This window comes from Centruroides vittatus, unplaced genomic scaffold (assembly GCF_030686945.1).
Source record: "Centruroides vittatus isolate TY-2023 unplaced genomic scaffold, ASM3068694v2 contig_89, whole genome shotgun sequence".
NCBI lineage: Eukaryota > Metazoa > Arthropoda > Arachnida > Scorpiones > Buthidae > Centruroides > Centruroides vittatus.
Genome location: NW_027122580.1, coordinates 1,219,543 through 1,245,535, shown reverse-complemented (window position 1 = coordinate 1,245,535; position 25,993 = coordinate 1,219,543). Strand labels below are relative to the sequence as shown.

The following is a 25,993-nucleotide window of genomic DNA, read 5'->3' as shown; positions in this document are numbered from 1 at the left end:
AACATTTAACATTAAACACATTAACATTTTAAAAACATTAACATTAGACATTTGTATTTAAAAAACAAATAAGAGAAGTATTTGTATACAGTAAAAGAAATTTAAAATGAAATCCCGCACAATTTGAATGCATCATCTTCTACTCAGTGTAGTCACTCACTCTGAAAAATGTCATGGAATGAAGATGATCATTGATGGCATGCTTTGTAATGCAATCACTTAACAAGTGTTATATTGGTATTGCATGCGTCTGATTGTTGCATTATGTACTGCAGGAAAATGTTGGCAGCTTTAGTGCCAGCAGTGTGAGAAGTTTTCATTCTCTTTTCCTCTGTTGTCTTCTTCCTCATCACTTTCATTCTGCACACTTTTGATGATTGTTGATTGCATGTTGATTATTTTCCATGCCTTCAGCATAGCTTTGGTAGAATTTTTTTCAAATTCATCTAATAGGGAGGTAAGAATTGAATGTAGATGGCAACACTTAATTGATTCCAAAATTTCCTGATCCATAGGTTGGATTAGAGCTGTCACATCTGGTGGGAGAAAGACAGCTCATACATCACCTGGTTTCAGAAACCGATAGAACTGATTTCAAATAAATTTAACAATTTTATATGCAAAAATGATATAATTTGAGGATTTTAAAGGGTTGGCTAAGAGAAGCATCAAATTCCAAAACAAACTTTTGCTATTTATGTTAATATAACTTTATTTGTAGGAATCGAGTATTAGTTAACTTAAATCTAAATTTAATATAAAAGTTATCCTTTTTGCATAAACCATTTTAAAGTTGGATGAGCCAGAGGGATGACCAAGAGTGTTATCAATTAGGAGGATGGCTTTTAATGAAAGTGTCTTTTTCTTCAGTTCTTCCATCACAGCTGGTATGAATTTATCACGGAACCACAGAGAGAACATTTCTGAGTCTGTCTGCACTTTCTTTTGAGCATGATAATCTATTAGTGGTGTACTCATCTCGCTGTGCTGAAAGCATCGTGACTGTTGGGCTTTTCAATCACCACGAGGGGAAGTTTTTATGACTGCTATTTGTGTTGCAACATGCCATCAGTGTGATGCATTTTTTGTACTTACAAGTTTTCTTTTTGTTCTTGGCAGCAAGGGTTGGTTGAAGGACATTTTGAAAAGAGAGCAGTCTCATCAGCATTGTACACTACAGCAGGAATTAGTTTTTTCTTTATCATGTTCTCCAGCTTTTTTAAAAATTCTTTTGCATCTTTTTTATTTCCTCACCAACTTTTCCCAGTACTGTCAGTTGTCACACACCATGTCTTTTTTCCAGTTTTATAGCCAGCTCTCACTTTCTGTAACAGTTTACTGTCACCAAGTTCTTTGTTAAACACCACTGCTTTTTCTTTGATTATCAGGGCCCTGACTAGTGGTCCTTTACTGCATTGCCGTATGAACCATTTGTAAACATAAAGTTTATCATTCTCACTCTTTCATATAACTTTTTGTTTTCCAAACTCACTGTATGTTTGACTGGCATACTGTCAAAGTTGATTCTCTTTCATCTTTCTGCCATAAATAATGGCACATCCAACATTGTGTTCAGTAGTGATGGATTTTTCGAAACAACTTTGCTTTAACTTCTCTATTTCCAATTTCTGTGTGAGTTCTAATGTAACATGCTTTCTTTTTGAAGGCATAATTAAAGATCACTATACCAAGTCTACCATCCTCCACATTTCTAAATCAAAACTGAAACTCATACATGTGTGAAGTTTCAGATTCAATAAGTAGCATCACACTGGATGGCCATCCACATGACACTCTCCATTTAGATTACAGTCAGAGGGTGCTTAATTGAGAGACTGGATTATCAAGGGCCAGATTAGCAAAAGTCTACTGTATTAAATTTTTTAATTTAAATACAGTAGACTTTTGCTAATCTGGCCCTTGATAAAAATTAAAAAATTTAAATATATCTATAAATTTGAATTTATGAAAATACATAAGACCCCGCTTAACACTGCCTCAATTAATGCTGATTCGATATAACATGATCTGCTTGAAACCTAAAAAAAGCTCAAAATTTATGCTGATTCAAATTATCTCAGCATTTCATTGATTGGTTTGTGTTTGGGAATAATCATATTATATATCAATATGCAAAAGGTGACAGTTCATCATAGCACCATACTTTCCTTAAATCTATGTTTGTTTGCTGCAATTTTGGAAATAATATAACATCACGGATGCCATAGGCAATATCGGCTTCACTCGGCAAGAATTAACTGATAAATGCATGAACGAAGTGTGGAAGAAGTTATGACTGAAGGTATCCAAGAATTTTCAATGAGAAGAGCCTATCACTGTTTTGTTTGTTTGACAAAATTGTCCACCTAATCGATACAGCAGGACTAGGAGATGTAGATGAGCAGGATATTGAGGAGTTACTGCAGATTTCTGGTCAGAGCCTTACCATTGACAACCTTCAAAAACTAGCAGAACAAGGAATTCATACAGAACTGGAAAATAGAGATTCTGAAAATGTAGAACCCAGAGAATTTCTCTACAGATTTCCTTAGTAAAAGTTTGGTAACGATAACCGAAATCGTTGATCAAACTGTAGCGAAGGATCCAGATTTTGAAAGGAATGAAAAAGCAAGATGAGGCGTTTTCAATGTGATGTCCTGCTACCGACGTTTGCTTAAGGAAAAAAGAAAGTGACAAATGAAACTACATGACTTTATCACAAAAAAACAAGAATTTCGGAAGAGCCAAGACCTTCGTCACAAAAAACAAACGTTACATTTCTGTGTGCGTATGTTTATGTGTTGTTTAACATATATTATTATGCAAATTAATATAAAAATAACTTAAAATTAAAATCTGTTTATTTTTGGTTGCGTGTTTTCCTTTCCCTATTTACTCTGTGTTAAAATGACTTTGTTTAACGCTGTTTTATTCAGCGCTTTGTCACCTAGGAATGTATCCACCGCGTTAAGTGGGGTCTTACTGTACTTGCACATTTGAAATAAAAACATCTCATCTAAACTTTAATGTGTACATTTTATTATTTTTTCAATAATCTTTCATAAGATTACTTTATTATTTTTTAAATTTTAAAATCTGATATTATATTTTAATTATCCAAATTTTATAGGTGATTTTGATGGAACTGTGGGCAGAGAAAACAGCCATGGTGTCGACTTGAATCGAAATTTTCCTGATCAGTTTCATTTAACTAAAATTAATAAAAAACAGGAACCTGAAACTGTAGCAGTTATGACATGGATTAAAAGCTATCCTTTTGTGTTGTCAGCAAATTTGCATGGGGGTTCATTAGTGGCAAATTATCCTTACGATGATAATCCAACAAATACAGATAAAGTTTATAGTAAAAGTCCCGATGATAAAGTTTTTATAGAACTTGCATCTGCATTTTCAAATGTAAGTATTAAATAATTATTATTTAGTTTTACAGATTAGTATCAACTAAACATAAATTTCATTTCTTTATACTTATATCTCATTTAAATTATAGTGAAATTTATTGACAGAATATTGTAATTTGATTTTGTCTTGTATTTTTTAGATTTTTTAATAAGTTATTTCTCCTAAAGTAATTCTTTGTATACTTTTTGAATTGTGCATACATAAAAATGCAAGATTTGAATTTATTCATAAAAATTTATTTTGTATCCTTCAAAATAATCTTTTCCCACCACAATGCACTTATTCTAATGTTTTTTTTAATCCTCAAAACACACTTTAAAGTTGTTTTCATGAAATCCCTTTAGGACTTGCAGTGAATTTTGTTTTATGGCATCAAATTACTCAAAATGATGATCATAAAGCAGAAATTTCAGTTGAGGAAACAGGAAAAAGTTACATGGTGTCATATCTGATGAATGTGGAGCTTGCAGAATTATATTTGTTGAATTTTTGATCAAAAACTTTACAAAAAAAAAAACATCATTGTGAGCAGGTGTATTATTGTGGTGCAAAATCCATGAGTTTTCTCATCATAAATCAGGTCATTTTATGCACATTGCTTCATGCGAATGACACAAAATTCTCAAATAATATTCTTTGTTGACAGTTTGGCCAGTCAGAATAAATTTGTGATGCACAACATTGTAACAATTGAAGAAAATAGTCAACACAACCTTGATTTTTGTCTGACTTTGAGATGGTCTTTTCAGTCTTGATTTGCTTCATCTTTTGAGTGCCATTCACTTGATTGTTGAGTTGTTTCAGTGTCAAAAGCATAGATTCATGTTTCATCACCTATAATGATGCATTTTAAGAATGATTTGCCTCAAGAAAGCATTTCCTTGGCCATTTGAATACATTGTTTTTGGAAAAAATTCAACATTTTTGGGACAACTCAGGAAGCGATGGACTGCAAACCCAAATGATCTTTTAAAATTGCTTGACAAATTATGGGTGATGAACATGAATCCAAATGATACAATAGATGTTCAATAATGTCCCTAATTGTTAAACAACAATCATTGAGCATCAGATCTCTGACTTGAGCAAAGTGTTGTTCATCAGTTGAAGTGGATGGTCTACCAGAGCATGATTCATCTTTAATGCATTCTCTGCCTTCCTTGAACATCTTGTATTACTCAAAAACTCTTGTTTTTGATAGACTATTGTCACCAAAGGCTTTTGCAACATTTTCAACATTTTTCTAGTAGTAATTCATTGCAAAAACAAAATTTAATGCACATTCTTTGCTCAATCACACACAACATTTTGAAAAATTGATGGCACAAAAATTCTTTACACAGAAAACAAGTATGATGTTGTCAATGAAAATCATACCAAATGATGAAAAACAACAACAACATCCTCTTGCATGCATGCAGTTTTAAATGAACCATTCTCAATACTTTTTGATTACAGTAGTATGCTTATATGTGTGTATTTGTGAACATTGCTACAGATATAACTGTTCTATTTTTTATATTCATTCATTAATGACTTGATTTCATATTGTTAAGTTTTGTACTCGTTCTTTTGTTTCAAATATTAACAGAACTGCACTCCTGATATTATGTTTATTACAAAATAGCTACATCCAAAGTGAGTGCTCAGGTACTGTTCCAGTGATGCCTCAGCACCAATCGCCACCTGGTGGACTCACCAATAATATTTTACATTTGAAATACAATACATATTACAAATACTACAATATGAAGTTTTTTCTTTTATAATTTACTCCATAAAAAGCATATTTTTCTGTTTATTAATATTAAATGAATCAAATAAGATTTTTAAAGTGTTTTTGGTCTTAATTTATCCCATTTAATTTCAATTTATTAAAGTAAATTTAACCTCAGAATTCTTTCAGAATAAAAATCCAATATTTTAAGTTTATTTAAAATGATTAAAATATTGCAACAATTTGTAAATTCTAAATAATATAAAATAATATCTTTCTGAAAAAATTAAAAATATCTTTTGTGTAATAATATAATTTTAGAATCATCTTACAATGCATCTTGGAAAATCTTGTAGTCAATATGGATTATTGGGAGAAAGGTTTGAAAATGGAATTACAAATGGAGCTGCGTGGTATAGTGTTCCAGGTATGATATTTATTTGTTAAAAGATATGAAAAAAATTAATTTTTTAGTCTTTAGAAAATTAATCGTAAAATTAATGTCCATAGAATAGTGGTGTTTTTTATTACTCCAGGATCCTCCTCTACTACTTTTTTGTTGTTGTCAATGATTTCATACAATACATATAATGTTTTAATAATATTCATTTTGGACTCTATGCCTTTCTTCAATCCTCATCTGGGGCATAGTCCAAAATACATATCTGTTCTAAATTATAGAAAATAAACTTACTTTTTCATCAAAAAGAAGTATTCCTGTGTGATTTGTTCCAAATATCAACTTTATGCTAATTCTGAAGGACATACAACTAATTGTGAGAACAGCAAGCAATCAAGTACTAAAAATTTCGGTTAATGTAACCCTTGGTGTCAAGATGGTGGCTCGTCTCTGATTCCAGCAAGGAAACAGTGGGACACACGTTCTAACCTAACCTAACCTAACCTAACCTATTCTAATAAATTACCATAATTATTAGCAACCAAATTATTAGAATAGGTTAGGTTAGGCTAGAATGTGCGTCCCACTGTTTCCTTGCTGGAATCAGAGACGAGCCGCCATCTTGGCACCAAGGGTTACATTAACCAAAATTCCTTAATTATGTTTAGTCCTGCAACAGTCATTGGTTCTTTATATGTCACATACCCTTCAGCAGATAGAAAGATTGCAAAACTACAGTTACAGATTCAACATTAAATAGAAGCTGTTCTTCAGCTTAACTCTTAATCCTTTCCCTCTCCCCCACAGGGAGAATTTCGAAAAATCCATTCTTAGTGTGTTTTTCCATGACATACCCTAACTGTGTACCAAATTTCACCTCTTTAGGTTGAATGGTTTGTTCTGGGGATGATGAATCAATCGTCCAGTCAGTCAGGACAAGTAATTTTATATATTTAGATGATAACATGACGACTTAGCTTTTGTTTTTCTTTCCCAAAGGTTCATTAAACTGCTTAGCCATTGTGCTTGCAGTTCCTTTACAGCAGACACCTATGTAATGTCATTTGTGGGAAAGTGCTACCTGGTGGACATAATTAGAAAAAATTTTGACATTCTTTTAGAGAAATCCCTCATAATTCTGTGCATTTCAATGCTAATTCTATTGGTATACATCCAAAATTTGCTGAAATAAAAATTTTTAAAATGTTTTCTGACTTCTGGTTTACCCTGGTTTTATTGTTGTGCTATTTTAAAAACAACACAACAAAAACAATCTATATGAAAAGTTAAGATGAAAACATGGAATGTATAGGCAAGTTTTATTGTGTTTTGTTTTATATAAAATTACATAAAAGTATATGTAAACAGCATAGTATATATGTGTTATGCCATCATATGCATTGCATAAGCAAACCAAGTGAATAATTAGTCTTGTATTTTTTCAAATATTTAAAATCTCTAAGCTGAATAATAAATATCTCATAATTATTTTTAAATATGTTCTTCAAAACTCCAAGATTCATACATTTAAACATTAGAATACATTTTAGAGAGTACCAATTTCAATTACCAAGATTTTTTGATAAATATTTTAGAAATAAAGTTGTATGTAATCAAGAATGCATTTCATTTTTATACTTTTGTCTGAAGAATTCATGGAAAATTAATCCATTGTCAAAATTCACAAATAATTTATATTGTTTTGTTCAGAATATTATCAGCATTTGTCTTACAAACATTTGTTTAACAATTAGTAGCACAGTAATCAACAGTTGTGGGTTTGAGTCCCACTCTGGGCAATCTTTTCTTCCAGACTATTCTAAAATTAAAATTAAAATGACTAATTACTTAATTTATTATTATATTTAACACGAGATGACAGCTCTGGCAGCCAGCATTCTGCCACATTGCTTAGTAATTATTTAGCCGTATAACCTGATTAAAAAATTTATCTGTTTATTTGATATTTAAATAGTTACTTCTATAATACTTATTGAATTCCAAAATTTTTGGATTGTTTGTTATACTGTATTTTCACAGATTGACCATCACGCTGTATGTAACCAGGAGAAACCAACATGCCAGTTAAACTATGTCTAAAAAATAAAATTAACAGATCTAACGAAACTATTTGTTAAATAAATGTTAAAGAAAACATTCTTACAGGGTACAACAAGCAATTATTTATTGTGACATTGTCACAATGCCAGCACAATTATTAAAAATACAATTTTTAATTGTATTTTTAATAATTTTTTAATTTAAAATCTGTATTTATATGCTCTTCACCTCAAATTAGTAGTGTCTTGCCCCTGTACATACATCATACTTTTCTGTTATCAATAGAGTCATGCTGGTCATCTATCTAACACCTTTCAGGGGAAATTTTTGAATTGAAATAATGTCACTTTTGGTTTGGACCAGAAGTTCTTATATTGTTAATTGGGATCTCTTAATCTTTTCATATCTGGTCATCTATCTAATTCCATTCTTGAGATTAAGGAATGATGGGGAATTTATAGATCTATAATTTTTTCAAATGCAGCCCAATAAAATAATAACTTTGTAATGAAGAGAGTTTTCATTTACAGGGCAATAAGACAATTAGTAGCTTAATGATGTTAGTAGTTAGTGTGAGCTGCGCTGACAATCTACCCTGACTTTGAAACATAACACCTTTTTCTCAAATTTCATACAAAGTGGATGTTAATAGATCTAAGTTGAGATAATTTATAGTGAGTTTATGAAATATACTCTACTGTATATGTATATATTTATTTTTAGCATTTTTGGATCAAATTACAATAAAATAAACAGGAAAAATAACAACTTTTGGCATTCCGTAAGTATTTTACATCATTAGAAAGAAGACAGATGCAGAAATTAAACATATAATTGTAGTCTTTGATGTAATGCTGAGAGTTTCACAATTTTAGAATAAAAACTGATGTCTATGAAATGCCATGCAACATAGCTCATTTATTTTTTTTCACACTTTCTCTGGAGAGGATGTATAACCTTATGTAAACTGCCATACAGGTGTTCCCAGGATAAACTAGCATGCCAGTTTTTTAGCATACAGAAATATCTGATTTTGTGAATCTCTCCAGATAGACTGACATGTCAGACAATCCACAAAAACACAGTAGATAATGCCACTGAATAATAATAAACAGAAACTTTGTATTAATTTTAATTATTTTATACTTAATGTATATTTTATTACAGGTGGCATGCAAGATTGGAATTATTTAAATAGTAACTGTTTTGAATTAACTATTGAACTAGGATGTTTTAAATATCCTTTATCGTCTGATTTACCTGAATTTTGGAGACAAAATAAACCAGCTTTGTTAGCTTTTATGGAACAGGTAACAGTTTTAAGTTAAATATATATTTTTAAGTAAAATAATATTAAATTTTATTAATATTCAAGTACTCAAGAAATGTTGTAAGCAGGAAAAACAATTCAATTATGAAGATTTTTAGTACTTTTTAAAGATAATAAACCTATTAAGATGTATAAAATTATATTTTAGTTTTAAATATAAGAAGTAATTATATATAAATAATATCACAAAAATAATAATAAATTATTTATATTGGTATTGCTTAGTTTTTTCGTAAAAACATTGTCAAGCTTTTTCCATCCTTAAAATGAATGCAACTGCCTGTGAAGTTGCTTTGCAGATTTCTAAAGCTTCTAGAGCCCTGATGTGGTCAGTTTGCCAGGATTGTTTAATTTTGAACAATTTAGAATGTTCTTGACCTGAAGCTGATCTTGTGTAAGATTGAAAATATTTGTAGAATTTACATGAAATTATTTACTGGATTGTCAAGGTTTTGATTAGTGAAAATTGATAGAAAATGTAACAAAGAATATATCTAAACAAGAGTGCTTCTTGCTTTTATTTTTGATTGCATAATACCAAGAATACTGTGAGAGCTGAAAAAAATTTATTTTTTACTTTTATGCATTTATGTGAAAAAAAGTATTTCTTTAAAACTTATTATTCATTTAATAAATCTTGTAATTTGTTATAAAAATATAAATTTACTAAATTTGTCCCTTTATAAATTTTTTAAATTTATAAAGGGACAAATTTATAAATTTTTAAATTTTATAAAATACAAGCAGGGAAGAATTAATCTAAAATTAACTTAAAACACAAATCACACAATCAAAACATAAAACACGATCAAAATTTTTAAAATGAAAATTGAAAATTAATGAATGATATGATTTAAATTACAATTACAGTAGAAACTCGATAATTCATCATTTGATAATTTGTCATAATCGTGATTAGATAATTCATCATTCTATAATTTATCACTTTGAAAGGGAGTTATTTATAGACATTTTTAGACAATCTTTAGATGGTAATTCTAAACTTTCATTAACAGTGATTGGGAAAGCTAAGAAATCAAGAGTGTTAAAAAATTTTAATTGAAAATTATTGCCTGTTGATTATTATGCCCAAAAAATGCATGGATGGATCAAAAAATTTTTACAACCTAGTTTTGTAATCCGTTAGTAGTTTATATGAAATCATATCTTAAATCTAAAAATTTATCAGAAAAAGTGCTTTTAATTATGGACAATGTCCCAGCTCATCCATTGAAGTTGATAAAGATATAAAATGCATCTTTTTTCCTCCCAACACAACCTCTCTGATTCATCTGATGGATCAGGGAGTGATTGAAAATTTGAAGCATTGCTACCGGAAAATATTTGTTCAACATTTTATTTCTTGTGATATGTGTATGAATTTGGACAAATTTTGGAAACAATACACTATTAAACATGTAATTTTCAACATCACTGAAGCATGGAATAATGTTCCAATGAAACATTGTCTCAAAGTTGGAACAAAATTTGGTTATCAGATGCACTTTATGGAAATAACAACAATGAAAACAAACAATTGCTGGATGATGTTTCTCAAATGTGTAACAACACTTTTCAAATATGTAAATGACTGGCTAAATTAGGATAGTTCAGATTTAGGATATAAAATTTTGAACAACAGTGAAATAATAGAATGAGTAATGAACAAGAACATAAAAGAAAGAACATAAACGATGAAGAAGTAAATAAAGATGATGTTGATGAAGACGACATATCCAATTTTCAACATTTTAGTTGCAAAGAAGTTTAAGAAATGTTATTGAAATGCATTAAATGGTATGAACAGCAAAATGAAACAGAAATTCCAAACTCAGTTGCAATGTGGCATGTGCACGACTTAGCAGTCACGAAGGGACACAAAAAGATAATTCGTAAAAGAAACACTGTAAGCTGAACAACACCTTAAATACTTTTTTCAGCAAGGCTTTGATTTATTTAAATGAATGTTTTTGACTTCTTTTCATAAGAATGTGTCAGGTTTAACAAAAAGATTTGAACTGGGAAACCTAAGAATTTAGAAAGCTAAGTTTAAATAAATATTAGAATATCAGTTAGAACTTAAAGAAGTTTGAATCTTCTTGTTAAACCTGATGCAGACTTATGAAAAGATGTTGAAAATGTTTGTTTAAATAAATCAGTTTTCATAAAAAAAGTTTTTAAGGTGTTGTTCAAGCAAAAAAAAAAGTTAGAGAATTATGCAGTTTTTTAAAATGTAATATGTACACACACACACAAAGACAAAAGAACAAATTTTTTTTAACATTCTGGCAAGATTAAAAGTATGTAAGGCATTTTCTTTTTTTTAAGTTATATTCTTAGCTTTGATAAAATCTTTTCCAAAAGTTTTTTGTAAAAAATATATTATAAGTTTTCTGTTAATTAAACTTATTATGTATTATGTTAATTAAAACTACAGAAGTATTTCAAAATGTGTTTTAACTATTGTTCCTAGAATTTTCTATAATTTGTCAATTTCTGTAATTCATCATTCCTTCAGTCCTAGATGTGAGAAATTGTAGTTTCTACTGTATTTATAATTTTTCGCCCTTCTTTTTTATTTTTAGACCAGTTCATTAACACCTGCTCTCAAACTGAGAGTGTAAAGAGTAGTTGTGAGGAGTTTAGAGAAAATTATGTGAGAAAAAATTTCTGCAGAGTAGCCTTTTTCCATTTTCAAGTTGATACTATGACAACCACACAGAAATGTTCTGTTCAAACTCTTATATATGTGTGGTATCTGAAAATAGGTTTTTGTATCTTTTGTAATATTTGAATTTTTTCATGATTTAGATTTTGTTAAATAGTCTGAAATAAAATGCTATGCAATATTATAATATTAATTTTGGACTATTTGTTTTTAGGTTCATACAGGTGTTCATGGATTTGTTTTTAATGAATATGGGACTCCATTGTCAAATGCAACAATTCAAGTTGAAGGTATAAATCATGATGTGATTACTGCTCAGGATGGTGATTATTGGCGCCTCTTAGCACCCGGAACATATACTTTGAAAGCTAAACATTTTGGGTAAGTTATATTTAAATTTGATTTGAAAAGAACTATATAAAGTTGATTAATGGGACTGGCTAATTTATAAAATATTTTTAAAACATTTACAAGAATTAAGTTCTCATTTAATGCTTATTTTTAGAGGTTAAGCTTTTAAGTTACACTACACAGTAGACAAATGAAATAGATTTTATTCTGATACTTTTAAAAAAATACCTGCAAATAACATTTTGCCTAGATTACTTCAGTGGGAGTACAGGGTGGTGTGACAGGAAAACAACAAAGTGTAGCACAAAACCAATCATTCTGATCACTTGCATTATCCAAATGAGTGTGAAGACAACAAAGATATTAATTATCTAGACATTACAGTAAAAAGACTAGATGAATGTTTTCAAATTCATAAGTTTGAAAAAGTTTGTAATGGAAAATAAGCAATACACTTTAAGTCTTATTGCCCTATAACTACCAAAGAAAATGTATTTAAAATGGAACTAAGAAAGATACTCATAAGAACAATATATAATGAAGATATAAAACAGGAAATTGAACATCTATACAAGAAGTGTTTACCAATGGATATCTAGTAATGCTGATAAGAAAGTAGTATGATAAATATATGAATAATAGTATGAGGATCTGGAGACATAAAACAAAACTTTTTGTAATTTTTATCCTATTCTAACTATTGGATTGAATCTCCTGAAGTTGTTGGCAGTAAGGGGATCATACCACCTAAGTTGATACATCAAACAAAATAAGGCGGGAACATAATCAAAGGGATAAAAACATAGATGCTCTGTCTAAAGTTTGTTCTTATTTAAGGAGACTGGAAAATCATGAAATTTTTCGTCTCTATCTGAAATTTAGAACTTACTTTAATTTAATGAATTAAGAAATTTAATTAGACACACAAAACATAAAATTTTGTTACTTTTGAAATGAATAGAAAGAGGAAAGTAGAACTTCCTTTCTGTTTGTCAACTTTCTACGGTGAGATCTGTTATCCCACATATTGATGATACATCTGGCAGTACATTTCACCCCTCAGATCTCATCACATGTGTAACAATTTAACACCCAATTGGAGGAGATTCGGCAATAAAATGGGTAAACATCCCGTTTTTGAGATTCTCCTTGAAGTTCCCTTTGTCTAGTCTGCCCTCATCAGTTCTCCTCATCTCCAGTCTCTCCCATCTCTCATTAGTTTTATCTTATGTGCACCTGCTAATAATTGTATGTTCTCCCAAGACTCCTGAATACATCAAAAGAACAAAGAATCAACATAACAGAGTGATATTATGCACTTATTGTAAACTCTTTCTCTCTCTCGGTATGCTAGAGTTTATTAGACATAGATATACTTTAATCTCTTTTGTATTTAACCTACACTATATTTTACTCATTAAACTTTTTGTTATTTGTTAACCTGGTTTTGATTTGGATTTATTTTAATGTTGATCATCCTATCAGCAGATCTATGATCTCTCCCCATTCGAATGTATATCTATAGATAGATTATTAACGAGTTAGGGTGCAAACGAATTTGAACCCTAACTGGTGTCATGAGGCTGATTTCAAAAGGATATTATAATCCCTAAGACAAATAAAATATATAGCCATCTGCCAACAACATGAGTGGGCCCAACCATTTCAACTGTATTAGGTGAAAGAAATAATAGACTATTCCCCATGGATTCTCACAATAGATATAAAATTAAAAACAAGTTAGAAATAAAACAATATGTTTCTTTTCCATATATCAAATGAATTTTTGAAAAATATTAAAGAATATTTAATAATTCATTAATTATGCTTGCACCTTGTCAAATAAATAGGTTATTGAAACTAATGATAGAATGAAGATCAGGAAAAAATGGAAAAACTTAAAACATCAGTAGTATTTGGTTGATCACATTATCGGTACAAGATATGATCAACCAAAGTGCTATTATATTGGAGAGACAAAGTATCCATTAGAAAAAAGATTGGCAGAGATATAGCTTAAAGACAAAAATTCACCATGGTATCAGCACTGTGAGGGAAATATATGTGTAATAGATAAAAATAATATTAAAATACTATATAAAGAAAATAACATTATAAAGTGAATAATCAAAAAACATTACACAATAATTAGGTATAATAATAATGTTAATTTAAATAATAATAATGGGATAGTTATATAGTTGGGATATAATTAATGCATGTTGGGATAGGATTATATTGAACATAAATACATCTTTATGCAATTCAATTGTTATATGGATAATGTGAGTGATCAGAATGATTGGCTTTGTGCTATACCTTATTGTTTTCCTGTAACACCATCCTGCACTCCCACTGAAAAGGCCTAGACTAAGTACTCTAGGTGAAATGCGTTTGGAGATAATTTTTTAAAAGTATCACAATAAAAACAATAGCTTTCATTCCGATACCTTTGACTGCTGTATAGTGTAACTTAGATGATTAACCTCTAAAAATCAGCATTAAATGAGAAGTCAATTTTTGTAAATGTTTTAAGATTAGTTTTTAAAATATTTCTTATGAAAAAACTTTACCAAAAATTTGAAAAGAACTATATTTTTTATGATTTATTCTAAATCTTTATTTAAAAAAATTAACAGTAATATTAACATACTTGAATTAGATTTTTAAAAATATTTTTTAAGGGAATAACTTGAAGCAAAATATTTCTGATACTTTCATTACTATTATAAAGAAAAAATTTACAATATTGCCTTGCCTAATATTCCAAACTATAAGAAAAATCCAGCTTGTTTTAGTCTTTAATTAAATTATATTAAAGGTTAAAACAAACTAAAAACAAATATGAATTAACGGTAACAATAATTATGATGGTAAAATAAATTAAATTCAACACAAAACTAAACCGTACTCAAGAAGTCTGTATGTTTTGAGTAATATTTGAGTTTCATATTGAATCTAATAAATATGATGGAGTTACTTAATGTATGCAGAGACTATTAATATGTTATGAAGAAATGAGAAGTATGATTTTTTTGTATTTCATAATAGGACAGACAGTAAAAGTGTTAAAGTTGAATTTATTGTCAATTTTAAATGTTATATATACATTTTTTTTATATAAAAATGAATTTTGGTTTAGTTTCAGATGAGAGAATTTTTGTTAGTTAATTTTATAAATATATGGAATTATTTTGTAATTCTTCATAAAAAATTTGTTTTCAGATTTTCTTCTTGGGAGAAAAAAGTTACCATTATTAAAAATAAGGGAATCCAAGTGAATTTTACAATTGAAACCAATATTTCTTCTTGGTCAAAAAGTAATGACTTTGGAATAACAGAAAATATACAAGAAAAATATCTAGACAATGATGAATTGCATTCTATTATGAGAACAATTGCAATGGATAATGAAGATATTGTGAGAAGTGTAATTAATAATGGATCTAATAATATAATTGTACACTGCCTTGTATTTTCCTCTCAGGTGTGTTTTAATATTTTGTTTGCAATCATGTTTTCTAAATTGTAATGTAATTGTAAAAAAGTTTTTGAATCAAGAATACTTGATTTTCTGTGTGTGTGTGTGTGTGTGTGTGTGTGTGTGTGCACTTGAATGTTAGTGCATGTGTAAAAATTTTTTACTTTTTGATAACCATACTATTAGAAATGTACATGTTATTATGTTTTAGCAATTTTTACAGTTATACTTTTAAACATTAATTTTAAAAAATTATTATATAAATCAGTAAAACTTTACATACATTATTTTGAGAATGAAAATACTATTTAGATTTATTTTAATTTAATTATTTTATCATATGATCTTAACTAATAATTGAAAAAGAATTTGAAATTAGATGGCATGATAAAATTATTTTTTTTGAGATTTGTCTTCATTAAAAAACTTCACTAATTTTTTTTATCATCGTTACTAGTCATTTTTATTTCTAATGCAATAAACAGATTTTCTGGAATGAGATTTTTTTATTTTGATTGAAAATATCTTTACTTTATTAATAATATATAATAGAAATGTGACTTATTGCAGGCCTGGCCAATAAATTGATTGTAGTTGACTGGTTAACTAACAAGGCCCATTAAAATGTGAAAAACATTTGTAATTTCCATGAGAATATTAATTTCATATTTTCCACAGAAAAAGTTATTTTAACTACTACTACTGATTAGTAGCACTGTGATCTGAGATATGCGATTGCCCTTAGATTTCTGATTACAGCACAATGGAAAAGGCATATGCTGATAGTGAACAAGAAATGCAAAGTAGAAGAATATGCTCTTAGTTTAGATCAGAGGTTCCCAAACTTATTCAGCCTACCTCCTTTTCAGAAAAAAAATTGCTCAGGCCTCTCTGGAAATCTTCAGTAAGATTCAGTGATAAATTTGCATTCTTTTATGTATCTATATTTTTCCCTACATCCTATAATGTAGTAAAGAAAGATGATGATGTAAATAAGATATCTTGAAGCTTGAAATTATAAAATTATTTATTAAAATCAACCATAGTAACATTTATATTACACACACAAAGTTAAGGTAATGAAAGATAATATTAAAATAAAATTTATGAATAACATTCAAATAATCCATAATCCTAATGAGAAGGATGAACCTGGTATGTTGCTATAAATTTATTAATTTTCAGCTCTATTCTTGTCAGTACCATTCTTAAACCACTGTAATTAACTATTTGCAGTCAGCTTAATTTTTAGTTAACAGATTTGTGACCACACTTTACCCAAATTCCACTAAATATGATGAAGATACTATAGCCCATAATCCAGGATAAAGTATAAGTGTCTGCTTTTGCAGCCAGAACTTTGGTAGCCATATTTGGATTTAAATTTCAATTCCTCATTTGTCATTACTTCTATCAGTTTTCTTGTAATTTTGGAGATTCTTCTGTGTTTGTACTTTGGGCCCTTTCGGGTTTGTTTGTTTTAAGAATACATTTAAATCATTGATTGAAGTCAGAATGAAAGCATCCACGTGTTGACAATAAGTAAACAAGTCTTCATTATGTTTTTCTCCTAAATAGATAAATAGCATAGAACTCTATCATTTATTTATGCTGCTAAGGAAGCTGCAAAATGAACAATTCAACCAATTATAAAAGAAGAAAGCATGGTTGTGATTAACCCCTATTAGTGTGAGTCCATCCCCAATCCAGAAAATTGAATCCTTTGGACCAGATGTTGGTTCTTAATCTGAGGGATGAGTTTGATGATGCAACAAGATTTCTCAAAAAATAAATGCTATTTTTAGGAATCAAACAAATTGTTTTTAATCAGAAATGTTTTTGTTCTTTTATAAGAACATCTTCAGCAGAAACTTTTTTTTTTCAAATTGCAATGGAACGAATACATTTACAGAATAATATTACATTTGAACATTGAATTAAATAAATTTAAAAATTTATAAAGTCCTATAACATAAATAATAAATAAATTAATTAAATTAAATAGCACACCCAAAAATTGAACAATGAAAATAGTATCCGAAATAACAGTATAACACAAAGATGTAAGCTGCTTGCTACCCCCTTTTTGACCTTGAATAACTTCCCCTCATCTTATCGAGATTTACATAGAAAAGGTGAAGATATCACTTTTTGCACAAAAGAGTTGTAATTTTGAAAGTTTAAAACATCAATCATCTACAGTCTAAATTTGTGGAGTAATTTGCATTAATTACATTACTTGTGCATGAAAAAAATATATTTTAATAATCCTAAACATAATTTCCATTCTATAATCCTTAAGTTTATGCTTATATTGCATATATCCTTAAGTATCCATAATCGTAAGTTTATCTGTCCAGCTTCTTCTTATAATAGGATTTTTCCAGGAAACTTGTACCTTATTATTAAGTGCTTATTTTGTTAACGCTGTGGCAAATTTTTTATCATTTAATACAGATTCATTGTTTTTCCACTGTTGATAAATTTGAAAACTGGTTGAATTCAACCAGTTTTCAAATTGTCCTAAATTTCATTGTAAATAAGTTTTTGTTTTGACTAAATTCAGCTCATTGTCTTGGAGCTGTAGATTTGTTTCATTGAATTTGTTAAACAAGTCTGTCAAATAAGCTATGTCATTTTTGGAATCAATCAACTTGGCTTATAATGCATCATCATTGTTTTCTAGGAACTCTAGCTCTGAGTCAAAGAGTTTGTAAAAACCAATCCAAACAGATAACTTTTCATAGCTAATGAACTTTTGTATTAACACGTTAACTGCCATCCAACGCATAGGCCGATGTACTAATTAGGGTCGTACAGAGCCATCCGACGACCTGTTGTCGTATAACCAATATAGTTTCACTCAAGGTTAAATTATCCTGGCTTCGTAGGACATTGTTTTACGTCCTAGTGGTGGCCTCTCACGGTCATCGATGAAGTTGGTTTCTGACTGCCAACTGTCAAACCACCCCATGATGCTCATGAAGGGGTTCGACGGACGGTGGTTGAACCACTTCATCTGATAGTGTTTTTTTTAATAGTGAATAGTTAAAACAAGGAAAAAATATCAAAAACTAGTTTAATTATTCTCTCTTGTTACATATAAAGTAATTAATATTAAATATTACATATTTTGTGGTCTTATATTCTCATGGCCAGTCATCGTTGATATATACAGTCAAACCTGTTTTTATGCGGTGGATAGGGACCGCATAAAAAAACGCATAAAAAAAATCGCACAAAACTTCACGACTGGCTATAAAAAATAGTTTTCGCGACACAATTAAAAAAATATTTTTTTATGCGGACAATAGGGACCGCATAAAAAAAGTCTCACATAGAAAATAACTCAAAACCGTACGAAATAGAATTTATTGACAACAGATGTCAGCACTTGACTGCATCGTCTCGTCTATCGTCTGTTTTACATATTTTTGTCCAGGTGGTGTTTTGTTGACTTAAAAAATAAATTATTTCATTTTTTGCATATTCATGCAATAATATTACTATAATAAGTTCATTTATGCTATAATAAGTTTATTTAGCTATAATAAGTCAACGTGAGACATGACGAATCGCACGAGACTAGTCGCCAACTATACCGCACAAAAAAAAATCGCATTAAAAAATCGCACAAATAAAAAATTGCACAAAAAAAGACCACATAAAAACAGGTTTGACTGTACTTTTTATCTTCACTCTACTGACTGTTACATAATGACCCTTCTATTTATATCATAATAAAATATTAAATATCAAATTTTTTCATTGTGGCCTGAAAAAACGAAAAATATCATATTACAGTTATCCTGATAAAATGCAAAATATCATATTACAGGTGGCAGTTAACATGTTAAGCAAGTGATTGAATTTTTCATCATTTCCAATACAAAGTTGTCCAAATAATGTGTGTTTCATTGAATTGCTTCTGGTTTTGTTAATTACTTTTAATGACATAATGTAATGATTTATGTAGATGTTCACTCAGATTTTTGGTAACTAAATGTTCTTCGAAGAGTAGTCAAGTGTTTCTTTCAGAGGATGCCCAATTTCTTGCTGAGGATCCCTGTCCATTGCAAGAGTACTGAGAATTCGTTTTTTTTTTTATTAATGGGAGAATTGTTCACCATGATCTTTTTCTTTGGAATTCCAGAAGCAGAAGATCATGGCAAGTGATTCTCCCATTAATAAAAAAAGAAAACGAAGTTGCAATCCCCTTGCAATGGATGGAGAGCCTCTGGAAGTAACCGAGTGTCCTCTGAAAGAAACACTCTACTACTCTTTGAAGAATTTGTTAGAAAATGGTGAAAATTACCTGAAAAGAACTAAATATTGAAAATGAATGACATAGTGTATTGCTTTTCAGCACCACCCTTTTAAATATGCAAGAAAACCTGTGGAGCACCTTTCTATTGTTAGAGCACCATCAGTAACAACTGGAAAGGTATTACTCAAGAGATTTTATTTTCTTTAAAAACTCTTCCAGTTTGTGAAATATTGATTCTCCTTTAGAATCAGTTTGCAAATTTTTAGCAAATAATAATGCACGACAAATTTTTCTTGTTTTATGAATTACATATAAGTTAAAAAAGTAAGGTTGATTTCCTGGAAAAGTTGACAAATGAAACTGTATAGAGAAGGGTGATGTTTTTAATGTTACCTAAGTAATGAGTCTTCAACATCTTGAGTCATTTCATCAATTCTTTGCACTGTATTATTGCTCAAAGTTTTTTGGCAATATCGGATGCTCGCTTGTGTAGCATAGTGTATATTACCTCATTTATGGTTGGTAGAATTAGTTCTTCATCAGTAGTATGCAGTTTTCCTGATTTAGCAATTAGTAATGAAATGTAAGACGCATGAACTTTTGTTCATTGTCGTCTTCTTTGGATGCTGTTGAATAGATTTGCCTATGTTGATTGTTTCAAAAAATTTTTTTTAAGTACTTAAAAATAAGATAAATCCTTATAGTTTTTTATCAGCATGAACGTTTGTCAAATGTTCTTATAGTTTCATTTGATAAAATTTTTTGGTAAATCAAGCACATTGGCAATGTACTGTTTATAGGCAACTGAATAAAGCTCTAGTTGAAATATTCAATACTATATTGTATGTATGTATGTATATATATTAGGTTCAGCCTTGATATCTGTAAAAACATAAAAATTATATAATTGAAAAAGTTCATTTGTCTTGTTAGAACCAAAATTTTGGAATAGCACTTTTGATACCAGGTATACATTGGTTTTTGCATAAGACAGCAAAAAGTAAACAAACGATATTAATTAAACTAATAAACTGGATTTTGTTTTTTTGCTCAGCATTAAATATATGTATTTGATATTAAATTGTGAAATATCAAACTAAATTTATCAAGAAATACTTAATTTAAAAAATACATCATTATGCAATTAAAAATTAGTTAATAATTTTAATTTAGTATATCCTTATTTAAATAATTGTTCCTTACTAACACATGCCTTATTTACCAATTAACAATAGATGAACAACAGAAATGAATGTTAATAGTTAACAGTTTTTTACAATTTCATTCTCCTGTTTTTGTTAATATTGCAATAAAAAAATGTGACAAATAATTGACTGTACACTTCAAGTAATAATGTAATGACACAACTGTTATATGAGAGGAGTTTGATATTAACGGTATGAGCCAAAAGGTATAGTTAAGAAAATATTTAATACATTCAACAAACTATACTTTTGTTTATTTCTTGACATAATTGCTGTAAATGTTGAGACATTTATCCCAGCATGACACTAGTTTGAACATCTCTTCACGGTTCTGTTGCTTATCATGTTGCTTGTAGTAGTCCAGAAGGTGTTTTCCAATTCCTCCTGATCCACAAAGCGTTTCCCCACCAAAAATTTCTTTAAAGGTCCAAATAAATGAAAATCTGAGGGGGCTAAATCTGGACTATACTCTACATGTCAAATCAAACCAAATTGTGGTGGGCACAGCAGAATTGAGAGGTTCTGCAATGTCCTCCATATAGTCCAGATTTAGCCCTCCTCTGATTTTTATTTATTCGGACCTTTAAAGAAATTTTTGATAGGGAAACGCTATGCGGATCAGGAGGAATTGGAAGACACTGTTCTGGACTACTACAAGCAACAGTACTGTGAAGGGATGTTCAAACTAGTGTCACACTGGGATAAATGTCTCAATGTTTACAGAGATTATGTCAAGAAATAAACAAAAGTATGTAGTTTTTATGAAATGTATTAAATATTTTCTTTAATTATAAATGTTAGTAATTTTGGCTTGTACCTTTAATATCGGACACCTCCTCATAGTTCAATCCCATGTGTATGTTAAGTAATGACAGCTGTTAAAAGAAACAAAGACTTTGTTGAACTTCTTAACTACGGCATTTGAAAAGTATGTGGAAGCAGCAAAGTTTGTTGTAGTATTGATGACTGAGATGAAAAAGGATAAGATGTGATAAGTTCCTTATTTATTGCAAAGCATGAAAGTGGTAAACGTGTGGCGAATCTGGTAGTCATATTTAAGATGCCGAAGTCGATGGTGTGTGACCAGTAAATACAATTTTCATTTTATTACACAGAATTTATATATTTTATTTATTGTTTTCATGTTTTAATTTGTTATTAGGACATTTATTTGTATTATTTTTACCTTAAATTTTGTGTATTTGCAGTTTTATGTTTATCAAAATGAGTATTATCTAGGGTCGGAATAGATAAATTCACTTTCCATTATTTTTAATGGGAAAAATTGATTTAGACTTAAAATGATTCAGAGTGTGAACAGCTTCCTAGAATGAGTTAAATTTGGGGTATGAAGCACCATTGTAATCACTATGGCTTTAACTCTGTTATACAATAGATGAAACATGTACAAATGGGTTTTCAAAGTTTTTTTTATCTTCTTTTTATGCTTCTGCTGCCCCTTATTTGTATTCAATGCTCCAATTATTGCACCTGAGGCTACTACTGCTGCTGGATTGCTCTAGTGTTCTCAGGCAGTGTCATCCGCTTTGGAAACCACTGGTATAGATTGTCATAGTTAAGCTATGTTGTTATTTTAGAAATTATTTTGTTATGCTCTTAACAATTTCAGTTTCATGCAAAATGGATACATCAAAGAAGAGCAAAATTTATCATTTTCACAATGAATGGAAAATAAAATACTTCTTTGTTATGGCAAAAGATAAATACTGCCATTTAATTTATAATGTCTTGGTGTTTATGTCAACAAGATAACCTGAAACACTACAATTCACTAAATAAATATAATTAAATTTTGTAGTATTATTTTATTTTATATGAATGACCAATCTAATTAAACTTACAAAGGAATGAGCAAATTATTGATAATGTTTGATTCAGGAAATAGATAGATTACATTCCATTATAAGTTGGCCAGGCCTGACTTATATGATAATTTATGTATTGAAAACAGGTATTTTTATATGGTTAATTATGATAAATCAAAATATTAAACTAGATGAATTACTTAATTTTGTTAAAATTTATAACTCTCACAAAAATGTAAATATGATTTATGAGCTTTTAAAATGATATACTGTTTGTATTTATACAATATTGAATTATCTATACTAGTAAACTTTCGTATGGCGAGATTATCATTCACTAGTGAATGTTGTGTATTTATAGTGAAATTTAATTTTGATAATGCATTATTACAAGTCAAAAACTCTTTTAAAATGCATATTTGCTGATTTTGATAAATGTCTATTTACTTACATTTTATTTTATATATACATTTTTTACATAAATAAATGTGTGTAAATATGTAATTTTATTCTTGTATTTGGTCTCATTTATTTAAATACTGGGTAATCATAAAGTATCTCTATTTAACACTATCTAGAGATCAGTCCCCACAAGAAAAAATCACATAAATTAAGATTCCTCAAAGTGGTGAGTTTTGATACTAATTTTTTAATACAGAAATGTCTTCCACATATTCTGAAATGTCACTGTACTAGATTTAGTTGTATTTTGAGTGCTAAATATCTCCTTAGGCTGTTGAATAGGAGCACTTTAATTATGTTCATTCAGTATATATGAAATAATTTCACACTTAATATTATAGCTCTAAGTATTAGAATATATAGACATAATAACTTTATGCTTTCAAAGATAAATACAAAATAGAAAAAGAATAATAATTAATAAATAATAAACTTGTATAATTTATCCTAAAATGTCTTTTATACTGAACAAAATTTACCAAGACCATTTATTCAGTATAATAAAAAGACATCTTAAGATAGTATAAGTTTATTATTTAATTCAATTTGAGGGTGGATATCACGCCAATGTTAGGTTGACAGGACAGAACAAAATATCACATAAGCATTAAATATGTAGGCATTTACTCAACCATCAACTTTACCTGGAAAAAAGAAAAGGGGGAAAAAATCGTGTTTTTAGATCTAAACATCTCCAAGTCCCAAGGAAGTATATTGTACTCCATGTTCCATAAATTTAACAACATACCCCATTTAATCCCTGCCACAGCATTACATCAGTGCAGCTATAGCCCCTTTAATTAGACGGGCCTTTCTGTTGTCTTCCACACAAACCGCTATCAATATTGAACTTACTGCCATTCACTCTGCTGTAAATGTGGCAGGTTACACTAATTTCAAATATAAGTACATCTAGAACAAGGTTAAAAGATCTCTTTTTCCCGCCACCATCTTACACATCTGAAAGAAATGCATGATTGTTCGCCCCTCGTTACTGTTCTGTGGCTGCATCACTGTCCACATTTGCCGTATTTTTAGACAATGCACTTTTTCTGCCAGTCTCTCCGCGACCAAATCTCAGGAGGTTGCTATGCAATGACTGGGATGTTGCTGCCATTCTAGAGAGATCTGTTCTATCCCATTGGAAAATGCAACATCTCGTATACACACCCGCTACATAGGAGCAACAGAAATAGGAGCAACAGAAATAGGGAGCTACAGAATGTTGTCTTGTCACATCTCCGAACATCAACATTCTATCAGGACAGGCAGATGCGACACTGAGCTAGTAAGAATGGTGTTACAACACCAACACACCCCACTGTGGCAATGCTCAGATGTTGCGATGAGGAGAGTCTGGTGTATGTTTGGGAGGCCCTCCTTAATGTTTTACTAAATCCATGCAACTCTCCCATGCTTGAGTTGCCTGCTATGTGGGTTGATTTGTATAAAAGATTAAAATGTCGTCTCTAGCTCCTTCTTGGTGCCTATTCAACACATTATGGCGCATGCGCATTCTCACCAAGCGCATGTCAATTTAAATTCTTTACGCTTGGTTGTTCTAAGTTTAATTTTGTTCTAAAGGACTAATGCCAATAATTTTAATTCAAAATCTTTATTCGAAAAAAGGTTTATTTGAAATTGTCTGCCTGATGACGACGTTTTATATCACGTCAAAAGCGCTAGCAAATATAGCAGTTTATACATATTTAATGCCTATGTGATATTTTGTTCTCTCCTGTTTATTATTTATTAAATCTACTTACTCAGAAGAGATAATTGAGATTATTTTCTATATCAGCAATTTTCAGTATCATGTTTAGAAATATTTGGGTAATGTTTTCTGATTCATAAGTAAATAACAAAAAACAGCTAATGAGGTTTAATGAGTTACAGTAGAGAACCGAAAATCGGAATCAATTGGGGACTGCGGTTGTTCAGATTAGGGATTTGTTCCGATTACGGTCTATGTACGAAAAAATATATTAACCTGTTCGATGTTCAAACTTTTCTCCGTTGCGTGTCGCTTTGTGTTGAATTTTTCTCCGTTGCGTGTCGCTTTGTGTTGAATTTTCATCGATTTTAAGCCTAACGAAAATTTTTATAATAATAATCGAGGCTATCGTATCGTTAAAAATTATTTCTGCATTTTGTACAAAACAAAATAAATATATTGAAGAATATAAAAACATGAAAATTATACTTTAGAAGTAAATTTAGTATCAAAAACGTTCGATTCAGCACGACACAGTCCGACTGAAAATCGTGCTGATTACCGGCGATTCCGATTACCAGGGTGCCGATTTACGACTCTCTACTGTAGTTATATTCTGTTATTTACATAGAAAGATGGGAGTCATTTGTTGGAAAGATTTTTATTTCGTATTACATATATTTGTCATCAAGATTGACAGAAAGGAGGTGGAACAAGTAAGAAATTTTACCTATTTAGGAGTGAAATAACAGAAGATAACAGATGTATAAAGGAGATAAAAAAAGGATAGGACTTATGAAATAAGCTTTCCAAAGCAAACGAAATCTGCTAATGTCAAAATGCCTAAGTATGAAAGCAAAGAAAACATTTACTAAGACATTTCTCTGGAGCATTTTGCTGTATGGAAGTGAATGCACAACACTAGGAAAGCAAGATATACTGATCTGGAGGCAGCAGAAATTTGAATTTGGAAGAGAGTAAACAAAGCAAGCTGGACTGTGAACAGCTTACAAATAAAACAATTCTGAGAGAAGTGACAGAACAGAGGAAATTAATACAGGAAACAGGGAAAAGGAAAATTAAGTTTT

General features: G+C 29.7%; 1 protein-coding gene across 1 annotated transcript in view; it reads left to right on the top strand.

Annotated features, from left to right (window-relative positions):
- The window catches only part of LOC136983806 (carboxypeptidase D-like), a 148,248-nt gene that overhangs the window by 44,889 nt on the left and 77,366 nt on the right, over positions 1-25,993 (top strand). Inside the window, exons 6-10 of the mRNA XM_067280663.1 lie at positions 3,131-3,417; positions 5,462-5,567; positions 8,769-8,911; positions 11,814-11,980; positions 15,176-15,437. Of these exons, the coding sequence (XP_067136764.1) occupies positions 3,131-3,417; positions 5,462-5,567; positions 8,769-8,911; positions 11,814-11,980; positions 15,176-15,437 (965 nt within the window). The remainder of the gene's footprint in view (positions 1-3,130; positions 3,418-5,461; positions 5,568-8,768; positions 8,912-11,813; positions 11,981-15,175; positions 15,438-25,993) is intronic.